This window comes from Pogoniulus pusillus, chromosome 6 (genome assembly GCF_015220805.1).
Source record: "Pogoniulus pusillus isolate bPogPus1 chromosome 6, bPogPus1.pri, whole genome shotgun sequence".
NCBI lineage: Eukaryota > Metazoa > Chordata > Aves > Piciformes > Lybiidae > Pogoniulus > Pogoniulus pusillus.
Window position 1 is genome coordinate 30,050,273 of NC_087269.1, and position 16,456 is coordinate 30,066,728.

Consider the following 16,456-nt stretch of genomic DNA (forward strand, 5'->3'; position numbering starts at 1 on the left):
CCATAAAGCTAAACTACAATATATGACCAAGGGAGAGCTTTGCTTGCTGCTTCCTGGAGATCCCATCCATGCCTCCACATCTCTTTTAATCTTTGCCAGACTCAATACAAAATCATCAGCAGGACTTGTAGCACTGCCAGTTCATCACAGGTACAGCATTCCTGGGACTATTTTACCTTATTCCAGCAGCCTTGAACTGGAAGGCCATCTTCCCCCTGAAAAACAGATGTGTGAAACAGAAGTTTAGGACACAGGAAGTAGCACAGGGATTGAGGAAAGAAGGACTGGGTTAACTCTTACAGCTGCAACAAACAGTCTGAACCAGGGTTGGAGGAATAGTCTGAAAGATATTCCTCATCCCTTGGGGTGACCCAAACTTCTGGCTGATACAACCAGTAGAGCTTGAAGCAAGGGCTGGTGCTGAAGAGGGAGGTTGCCTGCAGGCCATGAAAAAGAACTGATGTACACAAGGTCCATAGGCTTGTTCTCATTCCTTGCTGAGGAAAGTGCTGAGGCTTAGCCAGGCTTCCCTGAAGGAAGCAGAGAACAAAGGAGGTCCCATTCAGCCAGAAAAATATCACAGGAAGTTGGTGATGGAAAGCATGAGGAGGCTGGATCTGTGTCCTTAGGCTTTACTCTATAACACTGAGGGTGTAGGCAAACCCTGGAGGCAGCATTAACCTTGGGTCCTAAGGAGGTTTAAAAATAGAAAAACCCCTCCATTTCCTTTCTGCCCTGTTAGTTAAAAGGCTTGCTTTATCCTGTGAGAAATGTCCCTGCTATCCCCTCTTGCCTCTGGGAAGATCCTGCTCCCAGGAAATTAGGAAGGCAAGCAGCTGGGCAGACCCTGTGTGACAATGTCTCAGCTGACTCCTTAAGGGAGGGCTTTTGCCTCCAAAAAATAAGATTTCTGCCAAGATCCCCCAGCACTTCTGCAGCCATGTTGAAGCCTTGGGGCCCACATGGCATGGTGGCCATGTGGCTATTTTTATTTATTTATGTTGAAAAAAGGTTGGATACTTTCAGGGCTGAAGACTATACAGTTTGAAACTGCTTTTGTGAATTGCTGCCTTTAGTGTCACCTCAGCATAGCCCTGCTCGATGTGAGAGAACGGGACATTAGCCAGTGACCAAGTGCTCCTGAGCAGGAGTCAAGTCAGAGGTAAGGAACTACAGCTCTGACATGTGAAGTCCAGTACTTGTGCTGTGTGTGGAGGGGAGTTCATGGGCTGTTGCTATCCCCCAGGAAAACTTGTGAGCAAGGAGTGAGCTTGCACAACACGCTATGCAGTCACCTCTCTTCATTCACATCACTCAGGTCTCACTTCTCCAGGTACTGTGTGAGGAACCTCCCAGTGAAGAAGGGGAAATGGGAAAAAACCCAAAGAGAATAACAGATGCACAGCAGTGTATTGAGACATAAACTGACTTTGGAGAGAGGGATGAAATGAATGTTGCCACAATGCTAGAACCATATTGCTTTTCATATTGCTTTGGTGATCTCCTTGTGGAAGTTCCTCCCACTCCCCACCACTATGTGGAAACCCTGAGTTTTGGGTGACTTGCTGGGTAAAGTGTGGTGTTCCCATTGGTACACTGGTGATGGTAGGAATGGCTGGTGTAGTGCATTGCAGGAGGAGATGGGGGGGTTAGGTGTATGAAGGAATGGGAAGCCAGGGAGCTGCAGCTTAGGGATCAAAGGAAGACCAGGGTCACAAGGAAGTGTTTGTTGCAGGTGAATTTGCCAGGAACAGAAACACAATGTGCTTATTAGTACAGAGTAGCTCCTTACACATCTCTCAGATGTGTAAAGTATTAGTTCATGGCCTCCACAAGCTACACACATGAATGTGTTAGCCATGTGCTAAGCTTTGAAGTAGTTGGATCAAAAAACATGCTTGTTCACAATCCCAAGCTAGCTCACATGCAAGAACACTCACTCTATGTTTTTAAAAAGCATCTGTAGTTCAGCAGATTTTCTAGCAACTATCCCTTAACAAAAATGTTTGAAAAGAAGTGTAGGCTCTAACATGGCCATGAGGAGTGAATCCTAACCGGGAGCAGAGACAAAGAGAGGTAGGTCTGCCAGGGCACTGGTGCATCCTTATGTCTGTGAAAGCTCATGCCTTATTCAGCCAAAATTTACTGCCTAAAATACTGCCACTCATCAGGAGGTGGCAAAACACATGGTTCAGTGTCTTTTGTCCTCTGGGGGTTGTTGTGGGCAGGTGTGTTCTCATCTGTGGGATTGGGAGAAAAATTCAGTGCTGTAACTCAGAATTTGCAATTGAGACTTTGAAAGTGGTCACTGTTGCAGTTAACAGCCCAAAGAGACAATGGCACTGCCCAGATGAGGGAGTGCTGGAAGAAAGACTGATGTTGGCTCTTCACAAAGACCAATTAACAAGGGCTTTTAATGGCAATTTTAGGGCTAGTTTCCTGAGAAAACTCAGAAAACCTCCCAAACTAAATGTGGGATTTATTGTTGGGACACATTTTTTCAGCTGGCTGAACTAACTGATATCCCATGCCTTGTAAATGACATCAAACACCTTTAAGTGAGCATAAAGCTTGGAATGGCCACCCTGAGCAAACTTAGTCATGCCAAAAGGGCAGGGGAGTACAAGTTCCAGCATATTAGGGAGTTGCTGAAACTGCTGTGGGGAGCAAAAACCTCCCTTGAATGCTGCACCTCCATAGAATTTCAGAGTAAATTAATAGATTGGTGACTTCTAATGGGCTACTTAGAACTTAGTTGACGTTAGGTGTTCCTAAACACCTTTTTTCCTACAGTAGTTGGGTTAGATGAGGCACTAACTCAATGACAACTCTCTAATACTTGAATGTGATGGATATCAGGAAACAGGCAATTTCACATTCAAGCTACTTGGATGCTAGGGTACAATTTGGACTTCTAGGGAGAGTCATAAACAGGAATTATCTATCAGGACTTGAGGCAGGTGCATCCAATCAAGATGTTTCACATGAGCTTGCTAACAGGATCACTGGAATGGGCTGCCCGGGGAGGTGGTGGAGTCGCCGTCCCTGGGGCAGTTCAAGGCAAGGTTGGACATGGCACTTGGTGCCATGGTCTAGCCTTGAGTTCTGTGGTAAAGGGTTGGACTTGATGATCTGTGAGGTCTCTTCCAACCCTGATGATACTGTGATACTGTGATACTTTTTTTGCAGTCATCTTAATGTATGGGGCGGGTGAGCTAACACCCAGTGGTGTCAGGCTGTACTGGACACATGCAAGCACTTCAAACCTGAGTCAATGGAGGACACAAGCACTGCAGGTCCTTGCTAGAAAGCCAAGCCAGTGCAGAGGCAGGTTTCAAACAGCTCTCAAAGTGAAGGCAAAGGAAGAACTGAAGCTGTAAATCGATCTTCATTCCCAATACATTTTTTTTTTCACACCACAAGCAACACTGCTAGCAGCTGTGCATGGTGAGATGAAGGGAAGGGCCTTTTTCTGATGGTAGCAGTGTGAGGCAGGTGGGATGGAGGTAGGTAAGGAGGGAATTGCCAGGTGATTCTAGGGCATGCAGCCATTTGAAGGTCCCAGAAAACAGCAGCCAAGACAGAAAAAGCAAACGAGCATGCAGGAAGGGAAGGTAGGCCATACCAATGGGCATGGGGCATCCAGGCCGTCCAGCCCGGGTAACCCCGGCTCACCCTTCTCGCCTTTAAAACCTCGGAGACCCTGTTTATGAAATCAACCACTATCGTTATTTCAGTCAGTGCCAGCCACCCCCATGGCACGGCAGGAGAGGCCGATCCCGGATGGGCCTGCGGCAGGGCACTCTGCTGCATACCCAGAGCACTCACAGCTGGGGCTTCAATTCTAGTTTCTTCTGCATTATCAACAGTTGCTTTCCTCTCTGGGTTTCTATGATTAGAGTGCAGAGATACCTCTCCGAGTTAGATCTCACAGGATGGGAATGGTGTTCCCTCCATCCTGAAACCATCCGTTCTCTTTGTCCTCACTAGGAAATCTAGCAGCTGGATTTCTAGATGTGTGATCCAGAAGTACTCCAGGGATTTATGGTGGTACTAAGATTTTTTCAGCAGTGTTTGCTGTAGTGTATAAGTTTAGACGAAAATGGACATGTGTTCCCATATTTATTCATTTGTCTAGATGTACAGACAACATATTTTGACAGAAGCTTATCCCATTTAGAACAACAGAGATGTGTTTTAACTCTGGGTAGTGCAGCTCGAGTGCCCTGTGTCACATCAACTGGCTGTCATTCCAAGGAAAGAAAAAACAGCAACTAAGTTTTACCATCACAAAGACGCAACGAGGATAAACATCTCCAGAGAACCAGCTGCAAAGGAGACACAGGGCTCTATCCACAAAGGAGAAAGCCCTGGATCCCCAGCACATGGGGCACTTCTGTGTACCCCAAACCTTGCGTGCTCTGGAAGAGGAAGGAATGTAACCAATGGTCACTCCCCAGCCTGATTGCTCAAAGGATTGGTGTTACCCTGCTGAAGGAAGCAGATTTGCCATAGGCTGCAGTGGGAACCAGTCTGGATCTGGAGTGTTGTGCTTTTGCAAGACCACTGTGTTAGCATCTCCTTCTTTCTTCCTCATCAACACATCTTAAAACATTAAAATGTTAATACATTGCATGAAACAGAACATACCAACGGACAGGGTGCATCTAATCCAGGTGCTCCTTGGTCTCCCTTATCCCCTTTAGACCCTCTAGAGCCTTTCTTGCCCCTCTCCCCCTGCAAATAATAGTTTAGTCCAAGAAAGAGAGAAAAAAAAAAAAGAAAGAATACACAAAAAAGCTTTAGGATCATCCTTTTCAAACAAATGTCAGCGATAGCTTAAAAAAGGATAAACACTTAGGACTCAATTTACAGGAAGTCTCCCTTTGAGATGTTAAGTGAAAAACAAAGCATGGAGCTACTAACAGTCACTTGGCTGCACAAGAACTTTGGCCACTGCTAAAGTGCTACCCTGACAGACTGTGAGGACCCTGCACCAAAGAGATCACTTTATGGACAGGCCTGTAGCCAGCACCGGTCCTCCTCCATCCTGCTATCCTTAGGAGGCTGCTGCTTTGGGCTACCTGTGCATTCAGAGAGAGGCACCTGCTGAGAGCTGGCAGAACCTAGACCTCAGGATAGGAAAACCCTTCTCTGTTGAGCATGCTACCTCAGCTCAACACCCAGCCACCTGGGAAGGTCCTTTCCCTGCCACAAGAGCTCCAGAGGCCACCTGGTGCCTCAGATGACATGACCTGCTGCACATTTCAAGCAGGCTCATCTCCTGCTGTGGCAGAAAGGCGTTGCTGGCACAGGAACCTCTTCTTACCACTCTGAATTCTCATTCTTAAGGAAATCCACATGGGAGTGTTTCAGAAGGTTTCCATTAAACTCTTTTATGAACACTCTTTGCTAGCTTTTCCTTAAAAGCTGAAGGCTGGGTTTTCTGAGGGGATGGATTTTGATAGCTGTTGCTTATTTGTTGGTTTCTTGGAGGGAACCGGGGGTGCGGTTTATATTTTAAAATGCAAAATTACTTCTGTGTCCCAAAGCAGCAAAGCTTTAACTTGAAGAAGTGTGTTTTCCTTTGTCAGCATTGCTAAATAGAAAAAAGGCTGGGTAGGAAGGGAGCACCCAGCTCCAACAGCCTGCACAGCCTGGTTGTTCTTCAGGATGCATCAAGTAGTGCTCCTCAACAAAAACCCACCAGGCACGGGACCAATCCTAAGCACCAAGCGGTTCCTGATCCTCTTATTTGGCAGCACAGACAGACCCCTTGCAGGTGTCATAATATCACACTGGTGTGAGAATATTTTCTCTGAGTTATACCAGAGCCAGATAGGAAAATGAACTAAGGAAATCACAGCCCAGGAGGAGGCATTTTCCTTGTGGAGAGGCAGCTGGAGCTCAACAAAAGCCAATCACAAAAGTGGCTGAGGGAATGCCCAGATTACCCCTCACCAAGGGAGCAGCAGGTCAGCCAAGGCAGGGTCTAATGTGAGTAGTTGCCAGTTACATCTCTACCAAATCTTTCTGTGTAGCAGAGGAAATTCTCAATGCTGCTGGGCATGAATCAGGGAAGGTGCTGCTGTGCAGGGTCCTTGAGGGCAGGGTTAAAGGAATTAAGGGATAAAAATCAGCACAGGATGCTGCTGCTTCTTTAATTAAAAAAAAAAAAAAGGTGTTAAAGCTGACAAGAGAAATGGATGGGAGAGGAGAGGCAATGAGGAGAAGTCACCCAGAACCAAGCACCGGAACAGAGAGGATAATCCAGGAAAATGCGGCATGGGTTGCTTTGGAGCAGGGAACCAAGAAGAAAGGCGGAAGAGGAGGAAGGGATAAAGGGGACAAAGGTGGACCTGTAGGAGCGAGGAAGACACACAGACACACAAGATAAAAAAACACAGGCATTAAAAGAACAGCGAAGACATTGGCTTGGTAACACCAGTTCAGGGTTGACACTTTTTCAGCTGGGTTGCATGGAAGGCTATCAGTTCCCACTGCTACATCACTGTCTGTGCCTGTCCCCAGGCCCAGCAATGCTGACTTCCCACTTGGAGCAAAAGGCAGCAGGAGCATTTGTGGGACTTAGAAAGCAGTGCTCAGCCTAGAGTAACAGAGAGTAGTTTGGCAGACTGTCTGGGAGCTTAACAAAGCAGGCCCTCATCTGTAATGTGCTCAGCACTGAAAATCTTAAAGTGCTGCACAGACAGCTGCTGTCTAAAAGACAGACACATCTCCCACTACCAGAGTGATGGGTGCTGCATCCCAGCCCCTTGCAGAGCAGATCAGAACTGGAGTGCTGCCCTCCCTGTTTCACTTCAGTTTGCTTCTTGCTCATTCTGAGGTTTCCTGGGTGAACTGCTGCCATAGTTTCCCCAGCAGCTGGGAGAGACTGTGTTACAATTCTGAGGAGATGTGGAAGCTGTGTCCCACAGCAGGGTAGACCTAGTGCTCTGCTGGGGATATGGGGCTGCAAGGCAAGCCCTGAGGAACCAGCTCTGCCTCCAGTTCTGCTAAATGGTGTTTGTCAGATGTCACTAATAAGTTCAGAAGCTGCAGTTTCTCCCAGCTTTCATTTGTTTTTATGTGAAAGCTCAGAGAAATCCTACATATAGCTAATGGAAGATCCTTCTTTTAAATCAAACATCCAATCTGAAAACCAGCTGGAAAAGTCTAGGAATTCGGTTAAATGATTTTTTTATTTAGAAGCCACACAAACAAAACAAAACACATCTCAGTGAAGGAGAAGTTAAGAAGCAAAGCCAGAAATGCAATGATTATAAAAGGGAAAAACTTTGGAGCTCCCATGAAACTTGGGCCTCTCTCCCTTAATTTAAGATGCCATCTTGCTACTGCTTTCCAAAACTGCCCACTCTGTGCAGACCGAGGCCAGAAATTCATTGTAGATAAAGGACAGAGAACGTTCACTAAGTATCAAAAGCAAACCCATATAGCAAAACCACCACACAGGCACATGCACTACAAAACTTTACATTTCCAGATCAACTTAGGTGATACCAGAGGCTTTGGGAAGGGAAGTGGTGTGGCTGTGTGTGAGCACAGGTGTAAGAATGTAAGACTCGTGCACTACACTGAACTGCCTAGCATAGTTATACCACTGCAGTCTTACCAAGACTCTCGTCCAGAAGTCATTGCTGTTTCTAAACATAAATGATACTCAACTATGGATCCCAACTGCTTTTATCAAGCAGGTTCAGAGCCTTAACAGGCAAGAAATCCCTTGTGTTGTGAACAGCCTGATGAAAAAGCAGCCAGCTACTCAATATGCACTTTTTAGTAAACTTTTGCCTTTCCATAACACAGGCATTATGACAGAAAAGCAACCGTGCACATTATTGGTTTTGACCCAAATCTTCTTCATCACATCCATTCAGGATAACACCTGAGGAGATTTCATGTCTGACTCTTTAAGGTAGGCAAACTTAATTTTTCTTTCCCCAGTTTCCACCTTCCAAATTCTCTGGAAGACTATTTGCAAGACAGCAACCTTCTTTTTCTGTCCTTCAGGGAGGATTTACAAATAACATAATTAGATTTGCTGGGCCCAACTCAGTTAATTCTCATGGGAGTCCCTACACATATCAGTAAATAGATGAGCAGGATTCCTAAAGCATGCCATGTTGGTCTAACTCTACTGCACGTGAAGCCCCATGCTTCAGTGAGAACAGAGCTGTGACAGCAATGAACACATTAAAAAAGAGAAGACTCCAGGGGCACCTTATAGCTTCCTTCCAATACCTAAGGAGATCCTACAGGAAGGCTGGAGAGGGACTTTTATAAGGGTGTCTAAGCAATAGGAGAAGGGGGAATGGTTTGAAGGTGAGGGGGAGTAGGTTTGGACTGGATCTTAAAAAGAAGTTCTTCAGTACAAGGGTGATGGGACTCTGGAATAGGCTGCACAGGGAGGTTGTGGATGCCTTGTCTCTGGAGGTGTTAAAGGCCAGGCTAGATGAGGCCTTGAGCAACTGAAACTAGTTGAAAGGTGTCAGTGTTCATAGTGGGGAGGTTGAAGTGGATGGTCCTGATCCAAGGTAGAGCGTCCCTGCCCATGGCAGGGGAATTGGAACTAGATGATCCTTGTGATCCATTCCAAGCCTGACTGATTCTATAATTCTATGATGTCTAAGGTCCCTTTCAACCTAAGCCATCCTATGAGTCATTCTCTGATTCTGTGATCTACCAAGTCAAAACCCATCCTAGAGCTTTCATATGGAGGTACTACCACAATGTTCCAGATGACAGGGACAGGTATCACCTTCTAAAATATGAGTTTGTAAAGTTACTTATATGAAAGTCTAGCAGACATCACTACATGCCAGCTACTCGGAGTTGCTCAAGAGTTAACCGGTCTAGAACTGCATAAAGAAGTTAGTAACTAAATACAAGAAGTTTGCCTGGTCACTTACCCGCATCCCTTTGTCACCAGGTAGACCTTGTAAACCCTGAAATGCATCAGCACAAAAAGAAGTATTTCAAAACAAGCAGGCCCTGTTGCGTTCCCACCCAAAAAGAAGCCTGTGTGCTCCCAGGAGCTTGAATTTTCCATTTGTACCAATGGCTTTACAGCAAAAAGAATCCATATTTTTCCCAGCAAACAAGGTTCTCTTCACCCACCCTAGAGCATCCAACTTGTAACACCTCTACTGCTACTCTAAGGTTCTAATTTATCAGTCCCTGGAAAAAAAAGCAGCAAACTTTTGTGTGTGTCTTATACAACAAAGCAGCTCCATGATTACATAAGAACAGACTTCCAACGCTGGTCCCATTTTTGCAGCAAGTAACTCCAAAGAGTGGAGTTGCAAGATCACCACTGCAGGGGCAGGACAGGGCCCTCTCAGACAGGAGGAAGGCAGGCACCCAAGCTGTGGGAAAGTAAACAGCTCAAAAACAGTGTTTGGACTGAGATATGTATCATAGGAGCCTCATGCAGCTTCTTTTGGTAGTTTGAGGACCGAGATGAGTTAACAGTTCCCCTTCAGCTTCATCCACTTCAATCTGAACCATTACTTGGAAGCTCCCAAGCTATTCCTGTTGCTCCCACTGTGTGCACAGACTTGTAACTTTGGCTCTGTAGCACCTAACCTGCCTGAAATTGCAAACAAGTAGCATCTAAAGCCACCAACCACAGCAGGGAACAGGCACTGTAGATCACAATTCCCTCAAAATCCCATACTTACAGGAAGCCCTGCTGGCCCCATTGGTCCTACAACTCCAGGATCTCCTTTACTACCCTATAGTGGAGACAAAGGAGTAGAAATGGTTACATCCATGTTCAGTACAAACAGCTACAGAAGCTATAGAACAAAAGGGGTTGAACTCCACCTTCAGAGATCCTTCCCAACCCCTACCAGTCAACGATTATAGGACAAGTAAAGAACATGTTTTGAAACACCTAAAAACCCCAAGGATGAGATACTCAAAACCAAAAGATGTCCAGCTGAGGGTCTTACATGCACAAGGAGAGAGCAGTTCCACCTCCAGAAAAAAACTAAAGCTTCTCTGCATTAGAGAGCTGTGGAGCCCTCAAAGAAGTCACAGAACACTGGCCAGCTCTGAAGCTAACTCACCCTTTCTCCTTTTGGTCCTGCTGGTCCTGAAGCCCCAATTGGTCCTGGAGTACCCTGTGGTTGCAGAAAGGAAAACACATCAGGATGATTTTTAGTCTTTATTCTCAGGCCTCACTAAAGCCAGGAGACACTGCTGCTCCTTTAGGAAAAAAGCACAGCTGGGAAGGATAGTCTGGTGGCAGAAGGCACCTAGCAGCACTACAGCTTTCAGTGTTGGTGGCAGTGGATTGGAAGCAGTTTTTGCAAGCCATCTGAAGAACTGGGAACTGCTCCGCTGAATCAGCACCATTTTACAGAGCCTCAGTTTTGATTCTGAAGCTATCTCTCAGCAAGTATTGCTGCAGGCATTTCTACCAGTTCCCCAGCAGGGAACTGTACCTTCCTAGTTTACATCAGACAAGGCTGGAAGCTGTAGCAGAATAAAGATATGATGATATGCAAATTTCTTTTCCTTTTTATTTCACTATGTTGTTTTCCTCCCCCCTGGAGTCAGTTGAGCTAAAGAAAAATGAAAGCAGTTTGGTTACTTGGCAGCAGGCAGCCAGTCAACCATGCAGAACAGCGTGCTGCAGAGATAAGTGCAGATGCAAACTGAAAGGGACACCATTCGGTCTCAGTCCCTCTGCTCCCTTTGCCATTTATGACACTTCACCAGGCTCTCAGTCACACTGACAGGAAAGCTCCATCTTTTTCCTAACCCCTTGACACTGAGGCCATCTCTCACTAGCACACCCAACTGGCTTCCCAGCATTGCTGAGACTTGCTTGGGCTCTGGAAGATTAACCCAACCACAGCTTAGCATGAAGATGGGCATTGCAGCAGTCAGGCAGTAGTTCTTCCTGCTAAGAAAAAGATTCAGGCACTTTCAGCTCTCTATAGATTTCTTGAACCTGTGGAAGTGTCCTCTGTTGAAGGGTCTCTTACAGTTCTCCCAGACCATATTCTGCAGTCTAGATGAAGCAGAGACTGGATGAAGCAGAGACTTCAGATTTGCATTGTGCAGAACACCCATCTTACTACATACTGCAGATAAGTATTTACCTTCCTAACCCTACACCACATACTTCTAGGGTGTTAAAAGCTCTGCTAACCACTCAGGTATTGAGCCACAGTTCCTTCAAGGAGCCTCAACAATGAGATACTTCTGAGGCCCATCACCTGCCTTCTAGGAAGAATGGAGGAGGAATCTTTCGGAACAGGGAAGCCTTTTTCTAACAGCATTAAGGAAAAGAATATTGCATTTTTAATGGGAGTTTACCATCCCTAAAGTAATCCCCCTAATGTGAGCAGGATGGCTCATGGATCAGAAGACCTGCAGAATGTAAGTGGTGAAGCAGTTCATGCAGTACACAACTTCAGCACAGCAAAGGAAGTGAGAAAATCAAGTTCCTCTTGGCTTCATGCACAGGAGTTCACATCCTGGAAATCTTAATTGCCTGCACATGGGCTCTGAGCAACCTTATCTAGTTGAGGATGTATCTGCAGAAGAGTTAAACTAGATGACTTCTAGAGGTCCCTTCCAACCTACTGCATAGATTCTATGTACCATTTTGGATCATTTATTGCCACGACATACACTGAGATTTCACCTGCACACCTCTAACATTGCATCTACATTTTGCCAAACAAGTGAGTGTGAAAAATGCTATTCAGCTTCTGTTAGAGCAGCTGATCTTCAACTACACCAAGGAGGAGGAGCTGCTTTTTCTTTTTAAACAGCCAAATGGGTTACACATGGGTGAAGCCTGATTCCCAAGAGGAATTAAAAATACATGACCCTTATTTAGCAGCTGTTACCCAAGAAGAGCAGAGTGATCTGCAGAACCAGGTTAGTTTGCCTTCTCTCGTTCTGAGTTGGACAGGCTTCTGCACAAGGAGTTTGTTTCCTTCACATGTCACAGTGAGTTAGCAACAAGAGGTGGGAATCCTACATCTTCCTGCTCCACTATTAAATGTCACAACCTTTCAGATGTATATCCTAGGCTAGAACATATCCCACCAACTGCTCCTCCAGGTATCTGGGACTAAGGAAAGTGTGTGTGGAGTTGCTGAAGTTTCAAGGCATTGTGCTTCTGAGATCTGAGAGACTCATCCTGCATTCAGAACATCTTTTAGATGCAACTTCAATGCTGTTTGTGAGAACAACACAGAAAGGTTTTTGCTTACAGGACAAAGCATACTGGTGTTACTACACCTAAGGAAAAAATGAGCTACTGCCATGAACAGGCAGCAAGCAAGGCTGCAGTGGAGAACAACAAATTGGAGACCTCTCACAATAAAGAAGACAGGAGAACAGAGCATCATGGAATCATGCAGAGGTTTCATTCATCTGACTACTTATACAAAGTGAAACAGTGAGCTATCATCCCAGGATCCAGACAGACTCATAGCATCAAAGAAGACAAGTATGTGATGTGACTTCTCAGCCCAAGTTTAAACACAACACCACCCCCAACCCCCTTCCCAAGCCTGCTTTGGAGAAAAGAAAGTTATTCCTGGTGTAAACAAGACTCTGGTGGAAGAGACAAGACAAGTCATGGTACTGGGGAGAAGGAATGTAGGGTAATGGAGAAATGGAACTCACCGGTGGTCCAGGCCTGCCGTCTAAACCTGAAGCACCCTGAACAGATGGGGGAGGGTTAACAAAAACAAGGCAAGAGGAGAGGGGGAGGGGGAAAGGAGAGGGGAGGGGAGAGGTGAGTGAAGCAGTGACTTGAGACAAACATATGCTTGCAATAAACAAATATTAAGATCTCAAGGACAGGTGATGGTACTTACAAGCAAACCAACAAAAACAGAAACACTGAATACACATAATGTCCACCTGCAGCTTGCAGATCCCTTTAAGGATGCAAATTTCCCTTTTTCAATGCCACCAAGGAAACCTCACTCCGAGGAATTGTTCTGTGCCAGCTGATGAAAAAGATGATGTGACAGTGGCATGCTGTGCAATGGACCAGACACAAGGCACCACTAGTCACAGGGGCATTTAAAGCAGTTCAGAACCATCAGCTATTCAAGCTCCTATCAAGAAACTCAGGTCCCTGTAGGTGAACACCTAGCTGCTTTCTCCACTCAGCATCTTTTGGCCAGAAGGAGAGGTGATGAGCCAGTTGTTTGGAAGTTTACAGAACAGGTGGCTCACCTTGCTGCATCACCATCTGGCCCAGTTTCTTGTCTCTAACAGTGGTCAGAAAGAGAGGGCTTTGGTAAATTCTAAGTACCAAATACTGAGTTTTTCTCCACTCAAGTATGACAAACTCCTCAGCTTATTGGCCATACAGAGAAGCCCAAGGCTACTGCGTGTACATGCCAAAACATGCTGAAATTCTGGCATGGTGTCAAGCTCTAAGTCATGCATAAAAAGGCAGCAGATCCAGCTGTGGGATTTTACAATCTGCCTTTGAATTAGTTCAGTACCTGTCTGGCATTGCACTTAATTTGACAGGCTGAAAGCACATTGGATCAGGCATGGAAAATCTTATGAAGAGACTTGGGTAGCTCTGGGGAGGGATACAAGGCCCACAGTCTCCCTCTGATCTTCCTAACAGCTCTGTAACCATGCTTCCTAGATGGCTAGCTGATGTTGTTGATCCAAACACAAAGCATTTCTAAGAGGACCTTTCTGAGCCAAGTCTTTCACTCTCCACAACCCAAAAGAATGAAGCAAAAAGCCAAGGGGGCCTGGGTTCTCCTGGGGCTCACTGCTGAAGGAGAACCACCTAGCCTATTCTGTGCTGCACTAATGAGCTTGTCAGGATAATTGCTGTCATAAGGATCTCATTTCCCTGTCCTTATAAGACATAGGCTTGAGGGAATAAGTGTTCACACAGAAAACGTCCCTTTGCATTTCTTAGGGCAAAATGGGGACTTGTTTTTTACTTCCCCTTCCTTCAGTGTGGCACAGTTTGAGCATCTGAGCTTTCTGAAAGCATCATTTTCTCCTTGCTGGCTCTACTTGGAACAGTTAATACATTGATGATGAGCTCACCAGTGCCTAGAGTTAGAGAAAATAACTGCTCAATAGCAGGACTAGGAGAGGAAAACATTTTACAAAGAAAGACAGGACTTTTCAGCCAAAGTCAGGGACAAGGGATCTGGGTGATGGAGCACAGGCCAACAAAGTCACACAGCACACACATTGGGCTTTGCAGTGCTTGTTTCCAGGCAGTATGTCCAGCAGGAGAGGGCATGCTCTGCCACCAGTGCTTTTTATGAGGACACAGCATAGGGACTGGTAGGACAACTGGGTGAGATTGAGTTACCTCTAATCCATTGCCAGCTATCAGCCCGAACAGTGGGTGAGGAGGCTTTCAGCAACATGAGATAAAGGCATTTCATTCAGGTTGGTATCTACAGTTCTTGTGACTTCTTTATAATTGTGGCAGTATCCCACCTTGTTAAGACAAGCAGGGCACTATCACTGGTTCTAACACAACTGAGTTTGCACACAACAGGTAACACAGCACACTTCTTCCTGTCAGGAAAAGCTCTGATTCCATGGCAGAAGTGACAGGAAAGCTTTGGTTAGCAGAAAAGCTGAATGCATTCACGGCTACCAAGCTTTTGTACAAAGCTTAGCCCAGGTGACAAACAGTTGGGAAGATGTTTCCTGACTCCTCTTTCTGGTCTTGTCCACTGCCCTGATGTACAAATAAGCCACGTGGGAATACTCCTTGTTTTCCCCTGTCCCACCAGAAGCGAGAACTGATCGCTGATCTCTTTAGCAGATCTAAGAGAGTAAGGTTCTGTACAGAAACAGAGACTTTGTGTTTACAAAGCCAAGGCAGGGTTATTTATAGGCCACTTCTTCCTTTGACGTTACACATCACACCCCTGTGTGCGTCTCCTATTGAGGGATCTCTTTACAGCAGATACAAGTTTGGCTCAAAGTGCTGCTTGCTGCCTGGATACTTACAGGTAATCCCAGTGGCCCTCTGTCTCCTTTTTCACCCTGGGCACCCTTCTCTCCTTTCACTCCATCAATCCCTGCTTCCCCCTAAAGAAAGGATGGAGCAGAAAATAAACCCACCATAACAACATTGTATAACAAACATTCCCCCATTCCAAGAGCACTGGAGCAGCAGAGAGAATATAGGAGACAGCAGGGCAATGCTTTGGACTGATTCTCAGCCCAGTGTGAAGAAACCCAGTATCAGTCAAATGGCCTCTGTGTCATTGCAACCTGCTTTAGGTCAACAACGGCAAGAAGAGATTCAGGCCCAGTGGGTAATGATGGTCAAAGGGGAACTGAGCTCAATTCTGTGCTGCTGCCCCTGCTATTGCAGGGAGTGTCAGGTAAACAGAAGCAACCAGGAGTTATCTGATCAGGTGGTTTCACATTTTAAGATATGAATTCATGGAAGGTGAATGATAGGAGTCTATAAGCTTAGAAGAAAAACCATACCAAAATTTCTTTTGGAAAGACATTTGTAAATGCAAAGGCATCAGATTCAAACTCGGGTGGGGTGGGGGGAGGGGGAATGTCATCATTCCTTTTCCAACTCTATATTTTCCAATGCAGAATTATAAATTCTAAAATAATACCAAACCAATTACTCCATTTTCATAGAAGTGTCCCCTAAAGCTTCCCACCCTGTCCTGTTCATAAGGTGTTATACAAGATTATCTTGGTTGCATTTTGAATCAGAAGCATCAGAAGAACCGAGCTATGACAGAATCAGCCATGCTGCTTGCTGTGCTGATCTATGATTACAGGACACCACACTGCTGGCTCATTCTGCCAGCACTCTGGTTTTTATCCAGCTGTGCCTCACTGCCCTGCACCACTGCCCCATCACCTGCAAGAGTTGTGCCTGTGAAGGGCATAAGACACTCTTCCTCCCACTTCTTACAGGTTGCAGGGATGCACACTCAGGTCACCTCGCTTGAATAGCTGTTTAAGCCTAGATGTATCCTCTGCTCAAGGAGGAGCTGCAGCAGTATTTCCTCTGCCTATAATCCAGTCTGTGCTGTGCCAGATGTTCACCTCCATTTGCCTGGCACACATCCCAAAGTCAACTGCACCTTATAGAAGCTCCCCATACACTGCATAGCAGTGAGTAGTGAGGTACAGCTAAGTGAGACAGCTAACTCTAGCTGTAAGCAACATGGGGAGAAAAGATGAATCAGGATAAACACACACCAGCCCCTCTAGAGCCCAAATGGTGCTGGGAGCCAAATCCTGAGCACAACCAGAACAATTAAGGCACTTTCTTCATTTTCTGGCCTTTGCCAAGAATGCCAGAGGAAAAAGGCAGCTCTCTTTGAGTATTTCCACTCAAGGATGTTTTCATCTAGGTGCTGTTTTATAGTAGGGAAACCAATGGTACAGGCTGGGTATAAAGACACTGAAGTGAAGGTCA

General features: G+C 45.7%; 1 protein-coding gene across 1 annotated transcript in view; it reads right to left on the minus strand.

Moving 5' to 3' along the window:
* Positions 1-16,456, minus strand: part of COL13A1 (collagen type XIII alpha 1 chain) — a 78,545-nt gene that overhangs the window by 10,038 nt on the left and 52,051 nt on the right. The window contains exons 36-43 of the mRNA XM_064145077.1: positions 15,010-15,090; positions 12,676-12,711; positions 10,092-10,145; positions 9,702-9,755; positions 8,931-8,966; positions 4,651-4,737; positions 3,626-3,703; positions 177-215 (exon numbers count right to left, since the gene is read on the minus strand). Of these exons, the coding sequence (XP_064001147.1) occupies positions 177-215; positions 3,626-3,703; positions 4,651-4,737; positions 8,931-8,966; positions 9,702-9,755; positions 10,092-10,145; positions 12,676-12,711; positions 15,010-15,090 (465 nt within the window). The remainder of the gene's footprint in view (positions 1-176; positions 216-3,625; positions 3,704-4,650; positions 4,738-8,930; positions 8,967-9,701; positions 9,756-10,091; positions 10,146-12,675; positions 12,712-15,009; positions 15,091-16,456) is intronic.